The 17,649-nt window shown below is 39.5% G+C and overlaps 1 protein-coding gene across 2 annotated transcripts in view; it reads left to right on the plus strand.

Moving 5' to 3' along the window:
* Positions 1-17,649, plus strand: part of DOK5 (docking protein 5) — a 170,236-nt gene that overhangs the window by 16,517 nt on the left and 136,070 nt on the right. The window contains exon 2 of one of the 2 annotated variants that reach the window (XM_010343134.2): positions 958-3,092. The exons of the other annotated variant lie outside the window; for it this stretch is intronic. Within the exon in view, the coding sequence (XP_010341436.1) occupies positions 958-1,128 (171 nt within the window). The 3' untranslated portion in view covers positions 1,129-3,092. Of the gene's footprint in view, positions 1-957; positions 3,093-17,649 lie in introns of those variants that run through there. 2 annotated transcript variants of the gene reach the window in all.

Genomic DNA, 17,649 nt, shown 5'->3' on the forward strand with positions numbered 1-17,649 from the left:
TCAATTTCTGGCAAAGAATTGCAAAGAATGGCAAAGAAAGAAAGAGACACAGCAAGAGAGAAAGAAAGTGAAAGAAAGAGAAAAAGAAAGACAAATGGAGGGAAAGAAAGAAGATGGACCCACTCTATGTACAACAAAATAGATCATGTATATATGTCATATATACAAATTATTTTAAGTTAACTAGTATTTCATGTTACATACATGTGGTAGAGAAATAAAACAATGCAAAAAAGGACAGAATGAAGAGAAAATTTCTCTCCAACCCCAGACTGGTCTCACTTCCTGGGGTTAGTGAGATTCCTAGTAGATTCTTGTATATTTGTACAAAGATGTTTATTAGAGTTAAGCATAAAAATGCGTGTACTTGTGTGTATATGTATATTTTGTTTTACACACATGGGTTCACGTTATACAGTCCTGTTATATACTTTGTCCCTTTTCTTTTAACTTACGTTGAAACGCTTTTCAAAAATCTTTAAGAATGCTCAATATTCATTTTCTTCTATCTCACAAATTTCTTGAATGCAGTCCACCAACAATGGATATTTTTAGGTAGTTTCCAGTTTTTGCTATTAAAACAATGAGGTAGTAACATCCTTGGGTATACACTCATGCATACTTGATACTGTATTTCTAAGATAAGTCTAAAAAGAAATTTATTCTTACAAAGTTGTGTACATTTACACTTTTGAGGAATAAAATGTAATTTTCTTCAAAGAAGTTGTACTGGGTATACTCTGATGAAGAGTGCTTGTAAGGGTATGTTTGGCTATGTGTGTGTGTGTGTGTGTGTGTGTGTGTGTGTGTGTGTGTGTGTGTGTTTTAGAGTTTTATGAGAAGAGGAAACAAAACAACTGAGAGCATTCAAGTTCCTAGGTGAGGTGGAGGATCTTTGGAAGTCTTTGCTGAGAGTGCATCACAGCTGACCCCTGCCTGCCCTTGACTCCCTCCAAGGTGCTGATACTGAGAGCCCTTCCCAGTGAACACCCCGCCTGGAGGTCTCCTTCTCGGTATCTGTTCCTGCAAAACTCAGTCTCCAGCAACCTGATGTATAACTGCAAATCTGCAACTTTAGACCAGACTTCTAAAGAGGGATTCAAGACCCTTTGCAAGAATGTGGCTTGATTTTTTTGGTCCGTGGTTCTCCCTTTATTTTACCCAACGTTCTCAAAACTAAAATGTAAAATGGATCTTTTTTATTTTATTTATTTATTTCTTGAGACAGAGTCTTGCTTTGTCACCCAGGCTGGAGTGTAGTGGTGCGATCTCAGCTCCTTGCAACCTCCACCACCCGGGTTCAAGTGATTCTCCTGCCTCAGCCTCATGAGTAGCTGGGATTACAGACACACATCACCACGCCCAGCTAATTTTTGTATTTTTATTAGATATGGGGTTTCACCATGTTGGCCGGACTGGTCTTGAACTCCTGACCTTGTTATCCTCCTTTGGCCTCGCAATGTGGTGGGATTACATGCATGAGCCACTGCACCCAACCTAAAATGGCTCTTTAGTTTAATTTTCATAAAATGGAAATTTGGTGGATCATATTTTATTTATTATGTTGTTAAAATGCCCCAGTCTCCTCAGTGGATTCATACACTGAAAAAAATGTATATAAAATACCTTAACTGGTTCATTACATTGAATTTGCACTGGGTAAAAGGTCAGCATCAACTGTGTTTTTTGGCTGGGAGAAAGAAACTCCAAACAGTAGGCAAGATTTCTATGCCTTAAAGAAATGTTGCTTTAGCTTTTCTGGCTTCAGACGCCTAATAACAGCTCTTCCTGAGTACCTGTTTATCCCACCATAAAAAGGGAATACTGGTTGTAGCTCACTGTAGCCAGAGGCAAGAGAGATGTTTTCGTCTGTGGGGCTGATTCCACTTCAATCCTGAACCCGGTATTTGGCCTTTAAGCCTACTGACTGAGGGAGACAATTTGCTTTTAATTTTTTGTTATAACTGTCAGTTTCATTGGTCAGCTATACATTTCTGGGAATCTTTGTATGATAGATAGAATTATAGAAGTTATGCTGACCAGCAGATGTTTTGAGATTTATTAAATATTTAGAAAGAAGTGGCCAGGCATGGTAGCTCACTCCTATAATCCGAGCACTTTGGGAGGCTGAGGCAGGCAGATCATCTGAGGTCAGGAGTTCAAGACCAACCTGGCCAACATAGTGAAACCCTGTCTCTACCAAAATACAAAAATTGGCCAGGCATGATGGTGGGTGCCTGTAATCCCAGCTACTTGGGAGGCTGAGGAGGAAGAATCGCTTGAACCCAGGAGGTGGAGATAGCAGTGAGCATGCCATTGCACTTCAATCTGGGCAACAGAGCAGAACAAGACTGTCTCAAAAAAAAAAAAATTAGAAGTACGTTTCCTGGGCTGCTGGGGTGCCTCTTAGTGAGACCAATGATTTTACACATAGGACTGAAAAAATTCTTTATCATACAGAAATCAATTTCTGAAGTTAAATTCATTTTAGAAAGACAGACACCAGATCAAGTGTGTGTGAAGGCGATTGGACATTTTCTTGGCATTAAATTTTGAAGCTTAGTTTTCAGACACAGATGAAGTTGAATATTATAAAGATGAAGAAAAGACCTTTTGTTAGACTAATTGCTCTAATATTAACTCAAGAGTGGGTCAACTTTCTGCGAGTTAAGGTCATTCTAGGGAATTTGATCTTGATTTAAATAGGCATTATGAATACAAAGTTAGAAATACCAGTTTCTCCTTTTATCTTCCAAAGGTTTAGACTGAGAAGGGCACTGCCATCTTAGCTGGAGAAAGACTAACGGGAGACTCTAAAGGTTATTAAAAAATGTTTCTTACTATTCTCTGATCTAGCGAGGCATGCAAGTGAAAATTATATTAAATTTAAGGGAGAATGTATTGAAAGAATAACGTCAGTTCAAGTTTTGAAATCCTAGAAAAGAAAAAAAAGGAACCAGAATAAATAGACATTCAGAGTAGAGAGAGATTTGATATTAACTTCTCTGATCTCTGTACTTTACTGATGGGGAAACTGAGTGCAAGTGAGATTTCATGATTTCGCTAAGATTCTGGCCTCTTAGTAACCACATTTTAAGGCCGTAAAGGTTTTTTTTTTTTTTTTTTTTTTTTTTTTTAATACAGAGGCTTGTCCTGTTGCCAGGTGCCAGGCTGGAGTGCAATGGCGCGACCTCGGCTCACTGCAACCTCCGCCTCCTGGTTTCAAGCAATTCTCCTGCCTCAGCCTCCCGAGTAGCTGTGACTACAGGCGCACGCCACCATGCCCAGCTAATTTTTGTATTTTTTTGTAGAGACGGGGTTTCACCATGTTGGCCAGGATGGTCTTGGTCTCTTGACCTCGTGGTCCGCCCGCCTCAGCCTCCCAAAGTGCTGGGATTACAGGCGTGAGCCACCGTGCCCGGCCTAAGGCTGTAAAGATATAACCTGGTGGCTTGGAGCATAAAACACTGGGAGGTGGTGGATGGACAGATCTTTCTATACCACGGATACACTGTGATTCTGACGTGTTACTTAACCTCTCCTAGTTTCTGTTTTTTCAGTTAAACAATGTCAATAATTATGGCGCTTGAATCACCGGGATGTCTTGAATATTAAAATAATTGCTGCAGAGACTTTTCATAACCTATTGGCTACTTAGGAAAGCAAATTTTGGCCAGCCGGGTGTGGAGGCTTAGGCCTGTAATCCAGCACTTTGGGAGGCCGAGGTGGGCAGATCATGAGGTCAGGAGTTTATGCTCTAAGCCTGGCCAACATGGTGAAACGCCATCTCAACTAAAAGTAGAAAAATCAGCCATGTGTGGTGGCTGGTGCCTGTAATCCCAGCCACTATGGAGGCTGAGACAGGAGAATTGCTTGAACCTGGGAGGTGGAGGTTGCAGTGAGCAGAGACTGTGCCACTGCACTCCAACCTGGATGACACCGTGAGACTATATCTCAAAAAAAAAAAAAAAAAATAGAAAAAAGAAAAGCAGATTCTGAAGTTGGGGACCATGGATGGCTGTCCACGTGGATTCCTGAGCCCTGGAACATGACAGGTCTTTAATGAATCCATGAGTGAATGCCACAAGCCAACATGAAGAGACACTGCTTCATGCACTATGTAGGCTAACATCGCCATGCATTTAAAATGTCAATTTAAACAGTCTTACGTTTCCACAACATGTAGCTGCTTTACTTTCAGAATATCTAGCTCCGAACTCTTATAATTGAAGTGTAAACTTGTGTAAAACGTAAGCATAGGTAACATCTTCTAAATGGAGGAGTGGACAGTTAAAAGGTGACATAATCTGTAAAAAACACACCCACTAATGAGTTTTAAGTCTTTATGTTTTTCTCTATTCTACGTTACTCCATTTGCTATATCTTGTAGAAAATTGTCCTGACATACTGTGAAGTAGGAGGAAAAAAGCGAGTGTCAGAAAAAAAGGAATTCTGGCGCAAATGTGTCCACATAGATATTTCCTCATGCTTGTAGGAAAATGGAGAAAGGAACGGCTTCTGATAGTAACTATGGTAAAGGAACTGTGTTTTCCTTGAAGTGGGTAGAAGTGAGTTGAGTGGTCATTGCTTTTTTATTTTTGTGCTTTTGTATGTATTTATCTGCTTGTCTAGTAATCTCTGTTGCTTATTCATCCGTACGGTGTACATCCTTACCTTTTGTAATACAATAAAAACAGTATTATGACCCTAATTGACTAGAGACAAGGAACAGTGGTTGAGAGAGATTTTTTTAGTGAACCTATTTTAGTTAAAATATTTTGAGAATACCTAGTCTATGTGGTAAGGGTTCATAAACATATATTGTATTGTGTGTTGTCTTAAAAGACATCATGCAGTAACATCATTAACCCTTTTTCTTATGTATTTTTTTTTGGACCTTGGAGAGCGGCAGATCATGTTCATCCATATGTAAATTAATCAATTTGTCACTTTCACTGTATATTTTGTGTTGCAGGAGAATTAGCGAGGCGGTGTTACTTTCTGCACCTTAGCATAATTATTGTGGCATTGTCAAAAACAGTATAAGGCATCTTGACAATTACAGTGGAATATATTTTCCTTTGGTGACCATTATTGTTGGTTTAATTAAAAGCGCTGATAGCTCAGGGTTTTCAGCAATATGTCTCTCACTGTCATAAATCAGAGAATTAAATTGTCTTATTTCATATCCTACTAAGTTTACCAAGGGAACAATAGCAATTTTAGTTTGTCAAAGGTGAGAAAGATGGGATTTTGATTCATCTACTTAACATTTAAGAATTGCAGCTTGGGTGAGTGAGAGACTGTGGTGAGATTGAACAATTGGGAAGAAGAAGTTGGTCACATTTTCAGACTAAATCAAGCTGATTTGGAATTAAAATGTACCTTGATAATTTATTTACTTTTAATTTTTGTCACTTTGCAAGTGTTGGTGTTTGTTCTTATGTAGCAAAATTACATTGAGTATTTAAGGGCCATGATCCTGGTGAACCGTTTAACCAGCATGTTTTGTTTAGGACAATAATAGAAAGTAGAGAAGGAGAAAATCTGTTCTTTTGAGTTTATTTTATTCACAAACTAGTATTTTTACAGGTTTTGACTCTTTAGCCAAATAAGACATTTTCCCCCCTGTGGAAGAATAAAACCATCTAACTGTCATTTAAGTTGAATGATTTGTAATGCAAATATTGAAATATAGAAATATTAGCAGATATGAGCTATATGCATCAGCATTCTAAGTTTGAAATTAATAATAATGAGACACTGACTAGCAGCTGGTTGTGTACAGCACTGTATATGTGCACAGGGTAAACGGTTACTAGCTGTGACCCTGATTTCATGGCTGAAGGAGTTGAGGATCAGAGCACTGTCAAAGCTTGTCCTAGGCCACGTAGTCAAGAGAGATGCACCTAGAATTTGAGCTTGGAAATGTTTAATTAATTCTTAATTTAACTCTTGGGATAAGGTTTAATGATTACTGTTACTCCCTTGGGAGGGAGAGGATGATTCTTACATGCCATGCTAGATTTTCTCTATTCATCATCTTATTGATTCTCTTCTCACTAATCCTTTTAAGGCATATGCTATTAATTTCATTTAAGGTTTCATTAAGGTTTCAGGCTCCGAGAGGTTGGAAGTTGTCCAGAGTTACAGACAGGGTAAAGGACTGAATAGTTTGAATTCGTATTTGTGGTACTAGTGTCCATGCTAGTTCTATTACTTATACCTACCCTGATACAGACAGACCTAGAAGTCTCATCAGAATGCTGGATGGATGAGGAAGTGTGGATGAATCAGGCATCACCCACAGAGACCGCATCTGTGAATGCTTTGCTAATACGGCAGGTATTATACTGCTGTGGAGCCAATAATGGTGGAATTATTACTGAGTGGGAGGCTCTGTGTTTGACTCATGTTGTCTCTTTGGCCAATTTAAAAGGACCTCTCTGTACATTGGTAAGGTTAAGACACAGCTTAATTAATCAAGTTTACACAAACAAGATGCTCACATCCACGTTTACGGTTAATCGTATTACTTGACCAAGTAGCAGCAGTGCATAATGGTTAAATCTGGGATTGAACTGAGTCTCAGTCTATTATGATGTGTTGTCATTGAACTCATTTTGCAGGTGAAGTTGGGGCTTGGAGGGAGGCGCAATTGACTGACGATTGCCCAGCTCTGAACCAGAGGAGTAAGGGGTTCAGAGCCATGCCTTCCCTGCTTAGTCTCTGCCACACAGATGCATAGCCCTCTAGCCAATCCTTGTCATTTTGATATTAGTAACAGGGCTAGCTGAGTGCCTCAGGTTACCACTTGAAGTTTGTCTCTTTTAGATATGTTCTTGAAATGCTTTATTTACCTGAAAATGAGGAAAACTTCAACAAGTTGCTAAATAAAAATGTTAAAAAGCGGATTTTGTACCACATTTTCCCTATCCAGTCTATCATCTTTGGGCATTTGGGTTGGTTCCAGGTCTTTGCTATTGTAAACAGTGCTGCAATGAACATTCGTGTGCACGTGTCCTTGTAGTAGAATGATTTATAATCCTTTGGATATATACCCAGTAATGGGATTGCTGGGTCAAATGGGATTTCTATTTTTAGGTCCTTGAGGAATCGCCACACTGTCTTCCACAATGGTTGAATTAATTTACATTCCCACCAACAGTGTAAAAGTGTTCCTATTTCTCCACATCCTCTCCAGCATCTGTTGTTTCCCGATTTTTTAATGATCGCCATTGAATATTATGCAGCCATCAAAAACGATGAGTTCACGTCCTTTATAGGGACATGGATGAACCTGGAAACCATCATTCTCAGCAAACTGACACAAGAGCAGAAAATCAAACACCGTATATTCTCGCTCATAGGCGGGTGTTGAACAATGAGAACACATGGACACAGGGAGGGGAGCACTACACACTGGGGTCCGTTGGGGGGAAATGGGGGAGGGGCGGGGGGTGGGGAGGTGGGAAGAGATAGCATGGGGAGAAATGACAGATACAGGTGAGGGGACGGAAGGCAGCAAAGCACACTGCCATGTGTGTACCTATGCAACAATCTTGCATGTTCATCACATGTACCCCAAAACCTAAAATGCAATAAAAAAAAAAAAAAGCGGATTTTAAGGAAACCAAAGCGAATGCCACACAACTGGCCTGAAAAACAAAGAAGAGGCAGAGGGGGTCGGAGCACTCCTTGGAGGTTAATTTCTTTAGGGAAAAAAGACTAACGCTAAATTCCAAAGTTTGAGCCTTTAGAAGAATCTTAATAACCAAGATCATCTCCAATATAATAAACTAAATCTGAACACTGGACATAAAAAGAATAGGGAGGAAGACTACATAGATGTCACTAAATGGTTTTATTCTTTTTATTATCATTGTTTTGCTGAATTTTACAGTATTTTCCCTTTAATAACATAATATAAACCTATGGGTCCAATACAAAGTTATCATTTTGGTATGTTTCTTCTTATTTATTCCCCTAAAGATTGAAACTTTCACATGGTTACAACGATCACATATTTACAAGATCATACCCAGTATATATCTTTAAATGTATTTTATGTTGTAAAACATTTTCCCAAATTATTTACTTTAAAACTGTGAGTTTGCAGCCTATGATGACTAGGTACATAATTTACTTGAGAGTAAAAACATTTAAATTGTTTTTAATTAAAAGTGACACTCAGGCTTGTAACTTTGACCATGTTTTAGATTGTTTCCTTGGAATGGATGTGATTACGAAGCTAGAGAATTTGAATATTTTTATGGCCCTTAATACATATTACAAATGAACTTCCCTGTGGACCACGATTTACACTGCAGCCAGTTTTTAAGGCTAGAAATCTGGCATTGTGCCACAGAGGAAGCTGATGTTCTCTTTGTTTTACAGTCATCCATGTTCTGGTTATAGGATGTGGCCCAGGCTCCCAAAGTAAGTAATAAAACAAAGTCATGTGTACAGTCCAACATGTATGTTTTGACCCTCAGCATGAAGATGCATACATACAGTGTTTTGTGACATCCGTAATTTAGAGTCTCTGTAAATTCTTTAACTCATTTAGGAATTTCATTGTATCCAAAGAAAACTTAAATATGACTTAGCAGCAGTGAGCTGTGCTGTGTCAGCACATTAGTAAGGGCCACCAAATGATTTCAATGAACCTTTGGATTTCATTTGTTCTAAAACTAGAAAGAAGACACGTAATATTGGTTTCTGACTTTTGAGCAAATTTTAATTCCTCGGTATGTAATTTAGTTCCTTGGTATAAAATCTGAATGTAATTTACTTGCTGTACTTGCTGACAATGGAAAGCACTGAATTTGGTTTTGTGGCTTATGCTCTTTATCAATTATATGCCATTGATAAAGCTATCTCCCTCCACTGTAATACTGGGGAGGTTAATAAAGAGAGAGCATGTTCATTTTAGTAAGTTCTGTACTGACTGAATGTGCATCTGTGGCTATTTCTGGTATGTGTATGGCCTATCAGAAACTACAATAACAATTGAGGCCAATTTAATAGCTATTATACCAGTCACCTAGTCTTTCTTGTAATTTAATATATTTAATGCATTTACATTCATTTGTGGCTCCATGTATATAACACATTCGTTCATTTATTCAATGACTTTTCACTGAGTACCTGCTATGTATAAGGTAATTCTTGGTACCAGTAGATAACTGGTGAATCAGAGTAAACCAGAAAATAGATAATGGTAAGTATTATTCCTTTGGAGTGCACTCATTTAATCAGCCATTTTAGGATTACTGCAGCAGCACTATTTAATTACAAATTTTGTAGTTATTTACATGGCGCAAAATCCAAGAATTAAAAGTTCAAAGGGGTATACAGGAAAAATTCTTTCTCTCACCAATCTACCCAGAGCCACCAATTCTCCTCAAGAGGGTAGTAAATTTTATAGTTTCTTCTCTTGAAACTATATGCCATATTTATCTACATATATACCATATTTCAAGCATATACCAACATATACATATTTAGATATATTTGCATATATGTTATATGTGTGTACACCTCATTTTTTCCCATGAAAATTGTGTGTGTGTGTGTGTCTATGCTGTATCCATTATTCTCTACCTACTGTGTGTCACTTAATGAGTTTTGAAAAGCTCTTCCAATTATTACTTAAACGTTGGCTACATTTCTTTTTTTTCCATCAGCGTGATATTACATTGTGTTAAATATTCTATTAATTTTGAATTCTTGTTTATATTTTTATCATTATTATAGATAGCACTGCAATGCATATCTTTACATAAGTTGTTTTCATTTAGATTATTTTTCCTTAATAACTAGAATTGCAAATTAAAGTGGAGCAAGTTTCTATGGCTATTGAAAAATATTCTTCAAATGATAATCTGGAAATATTGACCTATAATATACACATAATACTATATTTTGTGTAAGAAGTGGGGGTAAGACTATATTTGTATTTGTATATATGTGCTTGTGTTTGCACAAGAAAATCATGCATTTAGTTGTGAGTCAGTGACTGTGTCTCATGCAGTGGTAGGAAATAGAGGTGGGAGGCAGGCTAATTACTATATACCTCTGAAATATTTTGAATTTTGATCCATGTGAATATATTTTTAAAAATTAATATTAACTATAAAATTAAAAATTAAAATGTATCTATTCTGCCATTTTCAATATATGAGTACACATGGATTTTTTTCTAATAATTTTATAGACTGGGATATTGAAAAAGTAGTATGATCAAGTGGAATGCAGGGAGTCACAAAGTGGACCTGGTCTTAGAACTTGCTCAATCGACTGGATCTAATTCAGGGTTCTGTTGCTTTTATTCCTGATTTTTTTTTTTTTTTAAAGGAAAAGTAATGACTTGTCTTCCAAATGTCAGTCATTTATGCTTCCCCTCCTCAGTCTTTGTCATATCTGTGAATAGCTTTCACTGTTATTCACCTACCACTTCTCTAAAATAGTTTATTTTTCTTTATTTTGGATTTTTATAGCAGTTCCATTAATGAAAATCCAATATTATCTTCCATGAGTAGAGGCTGCATACATTCGAGTTCCTTCAGAGAAGAACCACTAGTAAATATTTATTAGAGGTTTGGTTTGGGGATTATTATTATTATTATTATTATTGAGACAGAGTCTCTCTCTGTCACTCAGGCTGGAATGCAGTAGTGTGTTCTCAGCTCACTGCAACCTCCACCTCCCGGGTTCAAGTGATTCGTCTGCCTCAGCCTCACGAGTCACTGGGACTACAGGCGCACACCACCACACCCAGCTAATTGGTTTGGGGATTATTTCTTTCGCACTTGTAGGGGCCTGGTTTGCAGGGTCTAGGTGCTCCTAGTGCTGTAGCCTGACATCAGAAGCGAAGGTAGGCATAAAATGGGGGGATCAAAGACAAACTGTAGCCTATGAAGATGGGCTGGAAGCATCTGATTTACAGTGCTCTCAACCCATCAACTTCAAAGATGGGGCCATCCTGCAAGGAGAGGAGCTAAGCAGGCACTTGGCCGAGGTTTCTGGGAGCTGAAGGAAGATCTGGAAGGAGCTAAAGTAGTTGCAGCCCAGCTCTTGTCCATGCCACCCTGGTGAACCAGCACATCAGAGACAGTGTGCATGAGTGACAGTAGCGTACACTGACCTGAGTTTCCATCGGGTAAGGCAATATGGCTACCCTCACCTTCTCACATCCTGCAATATGGCTACCTATGCCCACCTTCCAGATCTCTTGTGGTCTGCCCTAATTCTGACCTGTGCAGGGAAAGCAGTTCTTTGATAAATAGTTCTAGCTTAACTGAGCTGATATAATACAGATCCATTGCAAAAGATAACTAGAAATAAATACAATGAAGATGAAACAATATTATTAAATTGTAACCAGACACATTGCTCAATGAAAGCACTGAGTCTGAGGCTTTCCCTTTGTTGAAAACGAAGATTAGCAAGTTTTAGAGGGGTTTTAAAATTGTTATCCACTGAATGGAACTTCTTCTTGACTCATTCAGAGGGACTGACATGAAAAATGAATATCTTTCTCACTGTGAGGTTCTGTGCCATTTGATGCCTCTCCCAATACAGTTTCTTCTCCTCCCCCCACAGTTGAAGGAGGATACAGGGGTAAAGTGGAGATGGTGTCATGCTATCCTTGGCCTTATCTACATTTCTACTTCTTAAATGAATGAAAAGATGAGCTAGATGATCACACGGTAGACAGAAGAGGAAAGAGTGATTTTATTTTCCTATAGACAGAGTTCATTGAAGACCTGTCATGGGCACACATCAAGGACAAATGTTGTGTGCATCAAAGGTTTGTTGGCTTTTGAGGTGGTGGGTGAGAAGCAAGCATAGGTTGGCTCACAGCTGTGAAAAGTATTTTGGCATCTCAATACTCACTGGAGAATTTTGTGTGACTAAAGAGACCTCATGACTGAGTTTCTGGCAGACCTGCTAACTGTGGATGGAAAAACCATGGGCTGGCTTCTCACTGAGATGTTTCCATTCATATCTGTCCCAGTGGCATTCCCCAAGTGGTTGCTCCCTGATCCCCTCCATCCTTGAATCTGTGCCTCATCCCACACCCCGCTACACAGGTGTGAATTGATTCTGCAGTTTACCAGTGGTTTGACCTGGGGCAAGTCACCTCAAGTCCTTGCAATGTAGGGATATGATATATTCCAAATCACTGGGTGGTTATGAGGATTATATCAAGGATTGCTCAGTTATGATCCAAAGGCCAAATGTGCCCCTCTCTTCTGCTTGTTTTTGCAAATAAACTTTCACGGGAACACAGCCACACCCGTTAGTTTACGTGTGATCTGTGGCTGCTTGCACGTCGCACAGCACAGTGAGTTGAGCAGGTGTGGCAGAGACCCTGTGGCCCACAAAGCCTAAGATATTTCCTGAGAAAGTTAGCTGACCCCTAGATTAAACAAGTGAATATCTATCAATTCAGTTCCCAAATGTTTATGGGCTACAGGGGTGAGGTACTGAGCCTGTAAGAGTGAAGAAACAGACAAAAGTCCCTGCCTTCATGGAGCTTATAATTCAAGAAGAATTTCTTTTTGCAAAGCAAAAAGAAAACGTCTAGAATGTAAAATATATGTAAAGTGATCTGGTGGTATGAAGAGGGAAATGCAGGAAAGAAAGAAAAAGAGAGAGAGTATGGGGTGGAGGAAGGTGCAATTTTAATTAGGTTGATTAGGGAACCTTCACTGAAAGAGTGACATGACTTCAGAGCCATGTGGACACATGAAGAAGAGGGTTCCAGGCAGAAGGAACAGCCAACATAAAAGGACAAAAGCCTTGAGGTGAGAGTGTGTCTCTGAGTGTCCAGAGACCAACAGGGAGGCCAGTGTACTCAAAGCCCACTGGGTGGTGGAGAGGAGAAAGCCGAAGATGCTTTCGGTGGGATAGGACTACCTTGGCCACAGCCGGGACATTGCATTTTGTTTGGCATGGGAAGGAAGGCACTAGTGGCTTGTGAGCTGGGGATGGTGAGCTTTGGATTACATTTTAAAAGCATTACTCTGGCTACATATGGCAGCCACTGCAGTGCTCGTGGTGGCTTGAACTGGGGTTAGAGCTGTAGAGGTGGCAAGAAGCAGCCCAGCTCTGCCTCTGTTGTGAAAATAGAGAGACAAGAATTCCCTGACAGATTTGGAGTGCATCAGAAAAGGAAGACAGAAGTCAGGAAGACTTTAACACTTGGACATGGTCAACTGAAGGAGTGGGTTTACAATTAATTCAGTGTGGAAGAAACAGAGATAGGGCAAGTTTTGGAGCCAAGGTTAAGAAGTCAAAATCGAATATGTTAATTCTGAGCTGCCCCTTAGACACCAGGGTGGGAATGAAAATGATTAGAACAATGTCTGCCATGTCGTAAATTTTCAGTAAATGTTAGCTGTCATTATTACCATGATTGGTGTTATTATTGAGGGCTTACTCAATACATGTCATTTTATTTATTTATTTATTTTATTTTATGAGACAAGGTCTTTGTCACCCAGGCTAGGGTGCAGTGGCACCATCATGGCTCACTGCAGCCTCCACCTCCTGGGCTCTAGTGATCTTCCACCTCAGCCTCCCAGATAGCTGGGACTACAGGCATGTGCCACCATGCCTGGCTGATTTTTAAAATTTTTTTGGAGAGATGGCGTCTCCCTGGTTGCCCAGGCTGGTTTTGAACTCCTGAGCTCAGGTGAACTCCTTGGCCTCTCAAAATGCTGGGATTAGAGGCATGAGCCACTGCTCCTGGCCTGATAAATATTTCTGAATACCTACTATGTGTCAGCACTAGAGAAGCAATGATTGAGTTTTGGTTTCAGTCTTCATGGGGAGATAGATAATACCTGGCGAGTATCACTGCTCTGAAGCAGTGCAGCTCTGGGGGACTCATGGAATCTGGCTGGGTCCTAAACATGATTTCTTTGAAGTTATCCTTGTCCTCATCTATAAAATAGGAACATCAACTTTATTCAGATAATGCATCTGAAGTGCTCAGTAAACATCAGCTCTTAGTATAACATAAAGGATTCTAGAAAATCAGTCATTTGTTTCACAAGCATTTTTTGAGTACTTACCACCGTGTTTTAGGAGTTTGGAAAGTACTTGGGATACAGTATGAACAAGAAGACCCTGCCTTTAAGGGGATCGAGGGGGACTGAATGGGGATAAATAAATGAAAATGACAGGTTGAGGTAACAATTACATGCAAAATCAAAATACGTATGTTCTAGAGCAATACTGTCCAACAGGAATATTGAGCCACATGCGTAATTTAAAATTTCCTAGAAGCCACATTAAAAATAAAGTGAAATAGGTGAAATTAACTTTAATGCTATATTTTATTTAATCATATATATCCAAAATATTGTAACCCATAAAAATACAAAATTCTATATTCTCTTTTCTACTAAGGCATCAAAAATCCCATATTTTACACCCTATGGCACAATTCTTTTCAGTCTAGCCACATTTCAAGTGCTTGAAAGCTACACGTGGCTGTTGTTTGTTGTCACATTGCACAGTGCAGGTCTTGAATGCTGAGGTGTCTGCTTTAGATTGAATGGTCAGGGGAAGCTGAGACCTTATGAGAAAGACCCGTATGAGAAGGACCTAGCCATGAGAAATTGGAAGGAAGCCCTCATGTGTACAAGACAGCACTAGGCAAAGAACCTAAGATGGGAATGAGATTCTTATGATAATTAAAAGCAGATCAACAAAGCCACTGAGATTACATCTTAGAGAACAAAAAGTATAGTCATAGCACATTTAGGGCCAGATCTTGTAGGAGTTTAAAGAGTTCATGATGAGGAGTGTAGATGAGTTCTAAGTGTACCGAGAACCAGTGGAGGGTTTTAAGAAGGGGAGTGATATGATTAAGCTGTCACTGACTATTGTGCAGAGAGTGGAATATTAACAGCAAGAATGTAAGCACAAAGCCATGAGAGGTACATCTTGTCCAGCTATGGAAGCTCAAAGATGGCTTGGAAGAAATGTGTCCTAAAGAGGACTCACCTAGGCCAAAGTTGGGTTGAGATGAGGTTTTCAGAGTCAGAGGGTATTTTAAACCCATAGATGTCAAACCTTTCTGATTACACAATGCATTCAATTAAAAGTAGCAACTCCCAGTATTTGTAGAGGTGTTTATTCCCTGTACATGTGCTCTGCTATTAAACCATGTATTGCACTGTTTTATTTTACTGAAAATTTTCTTATGTATCCCACCTCCCCATCATACATAAACAAAAGTTTCAATTTTTTTTCGTTTTATTCCACTGCATTTTGCTTTGGAAATGACTGTTCCAGGCAGACAGAATTACACAGGCAAAGGCCTGGGGGGTATAATGATGCTTGTCACACCCATGAGATGGTGGGAGCTTGTATCTGGAGGGTGGAAATAGGAAATGGGGAAGGTGACGGTGAGGGAGTGTTCAGAGCTGCTTCTGGAGAACTGTGCAGGACCATCTCATGAAGAGCTTGCAGGCTTTGGAAACATTTTTATTTTTAAAATTAATTTTATATTTATTTTTATTTTTTTTTTTTGAGACAGAGTCTCGCTCTGTTGCGCAACCTGGAGTACAGTGGTGCGATCTCGGCTCACTACAAGCTCCATCTCCCAAGTTCAAGCAATTCTCCTGCCTCAGCCTCTGGAGAAGCTGGGATTACAGGTGTGTGCCACCATGTCCAACTAATTTTTGTATTTTAGTAAAGACGGGGTTTCACCGTGTTGGCCAGGCTGGTCTTGAACGCCTGAGCTCAAGTGATTTGCCCACCTCTACCTGCCAAATCCCTCCTGGGATGACAGGCATGAGCCACCACACCAGGCCTAATTTTTAATTTTAATTTTTATGTTTTGAGACGGAGTCTTGCACTGTCACCCAGCAAGAGTGTAGTGGTGCAATCATGGCTCACTGTAGCTTTAAACTGCTAGGCTCCACTGATTTTCCCATCTCAGCCTCCGCAGCAGATAGGACCATAGTCATGCACCACTGCACCTGGCTAATTTTACAGTTTTTCTGTAGAGACAGGGGTCTTGCTTTTCTTTTTGCCCGGGTTTGTCTCTACTCCTTGCCTCAAGCAATTCTTTCACCTCCGCCTCCCCTAATGCTGGGATTACAGACATGAGCCACCACCGTGCCCAGATGGGAAAGATTTTTAACATATTTTTATATATGATGGGAGGCCGTTGCTGAGTTTTAAGCAAGAGATGGTGTCTAGTATTTTGGTAAGCACTTTACATGCATTTTCTCATCTTATTTGTCTTTAACATCTGCAAGGCTGGAGCAAATGAAGGGGTTTCAAACAAGATGGTGACAAGAGCATTTATTATTGGCTAGAATTTTCTCTTTTTCTCCTCTCCACTTCTCTAATTAAATTCTGTAAGTTAAAAACTCATGCTGGTAAAGACCAAGCTTTAATCACAGAGAGAAATTTCATTCTGGGACCGACTGCTTGCCTGCTCACGCTGACCCTGCCTCCACCTCTCCGGAAGACAAATGCTGCCTGGGGGGCCAGTCGACTAAAAACCACCCAGTTACACTGCGATCTGGAAATGTCCACCGGAGGCTTTCAGACAGCACTACACGTGCTTTTAAAAATACACATGGTGGGGAGGTGGTAGGGAGGGAGAGCATTAGGAGAAATAGCTAATGCATGCTGGGCTTAATACCTAGGTGATGAGTTGACAGGTACCCCAAACTACCATGGCACATGCTTACCTATGAAACGAACTGTACATTCTGCACCTGTATCCCGGAACTAAAAACAAAAATTAAAAAAAATACCAATTTACATTTCCTTTTGTTTGCATTCTTTATTCATATGGTAGATCTGCTGCTATCATAAGCAAAGCTATTCATTGTTCTTCTAGGTTCTCCTTCCTGCCTGCCTTGATTAAACAAACTCACCGTAGAAGGGGCTGTTTATCCATAAATGCTCAGTAATTAAGAGTGACACTTTACACTTAATTTTAAAAGATAGGTACACTAAATAATGTAAGGTTTTTAAAACCACTGATTTTAATCTTTGTACAATTTTTATTTTTATTTTGTCTTTCTAGGCAGTACAATTAAAACATGCTACATATATATTTATTTTTCAATGCAAAAAAGATAAAAAGTGAAGTAAATGTTCCATGTAATATCACCCTTTCCAGTAACCACTTAATGTATATAGTGCAATTTTATTTATATAATATACATTTATTTATAATGTAAACTGGTCGCATTTTTAAAAAATGTATTTATTTTACTTTAGGTGCATACTATATCTGGCATTTCTCCCCATGTTATCCCTCCCCTCCCTCCCCACCCCCCATTGTCTCTCCCCTATCCCCCCCAACTGTCCCCTGTGTGTGATGCTCCTCACCCTGAGTCCACATGTTCTCGTTGTTCAACACCCACCTATGAGTGAGAACATATGGTGCCTGGTTTTCTGTTCTTGGGTCAGTTTGCTGAGAATGATGGTTTCCAGATTCATCCAAGTCCCTACAAAGGACACGAGCTCATCGTTTTTTATGGCTGTATAGTATTCCATGGTGTATATGTACCACATTTTCGGACCCAGCAATCCCACTATTGGGTATATACCCAAAGAACTATAAATCGTTCTACTATAAAGACACATGCACACATATGTTCA

The sequence above is a fragment of the Saimiri boliviensis genome, chromosome 9 (assembly GCF_048565385.1).
Source record: "Saimiri boliviensis isolate mSaiBol1 chromosome 9, mSaiBol1.pri, whole genome shotgun sequence".
In the NCBI taxonomy this organism is placed as follows: domain Eukaryota; kingdom Metazoa; phylum Chordata; class Mammalia; order Primates; family Cebidae; genus Saimiri; species Saimiri boliviensis.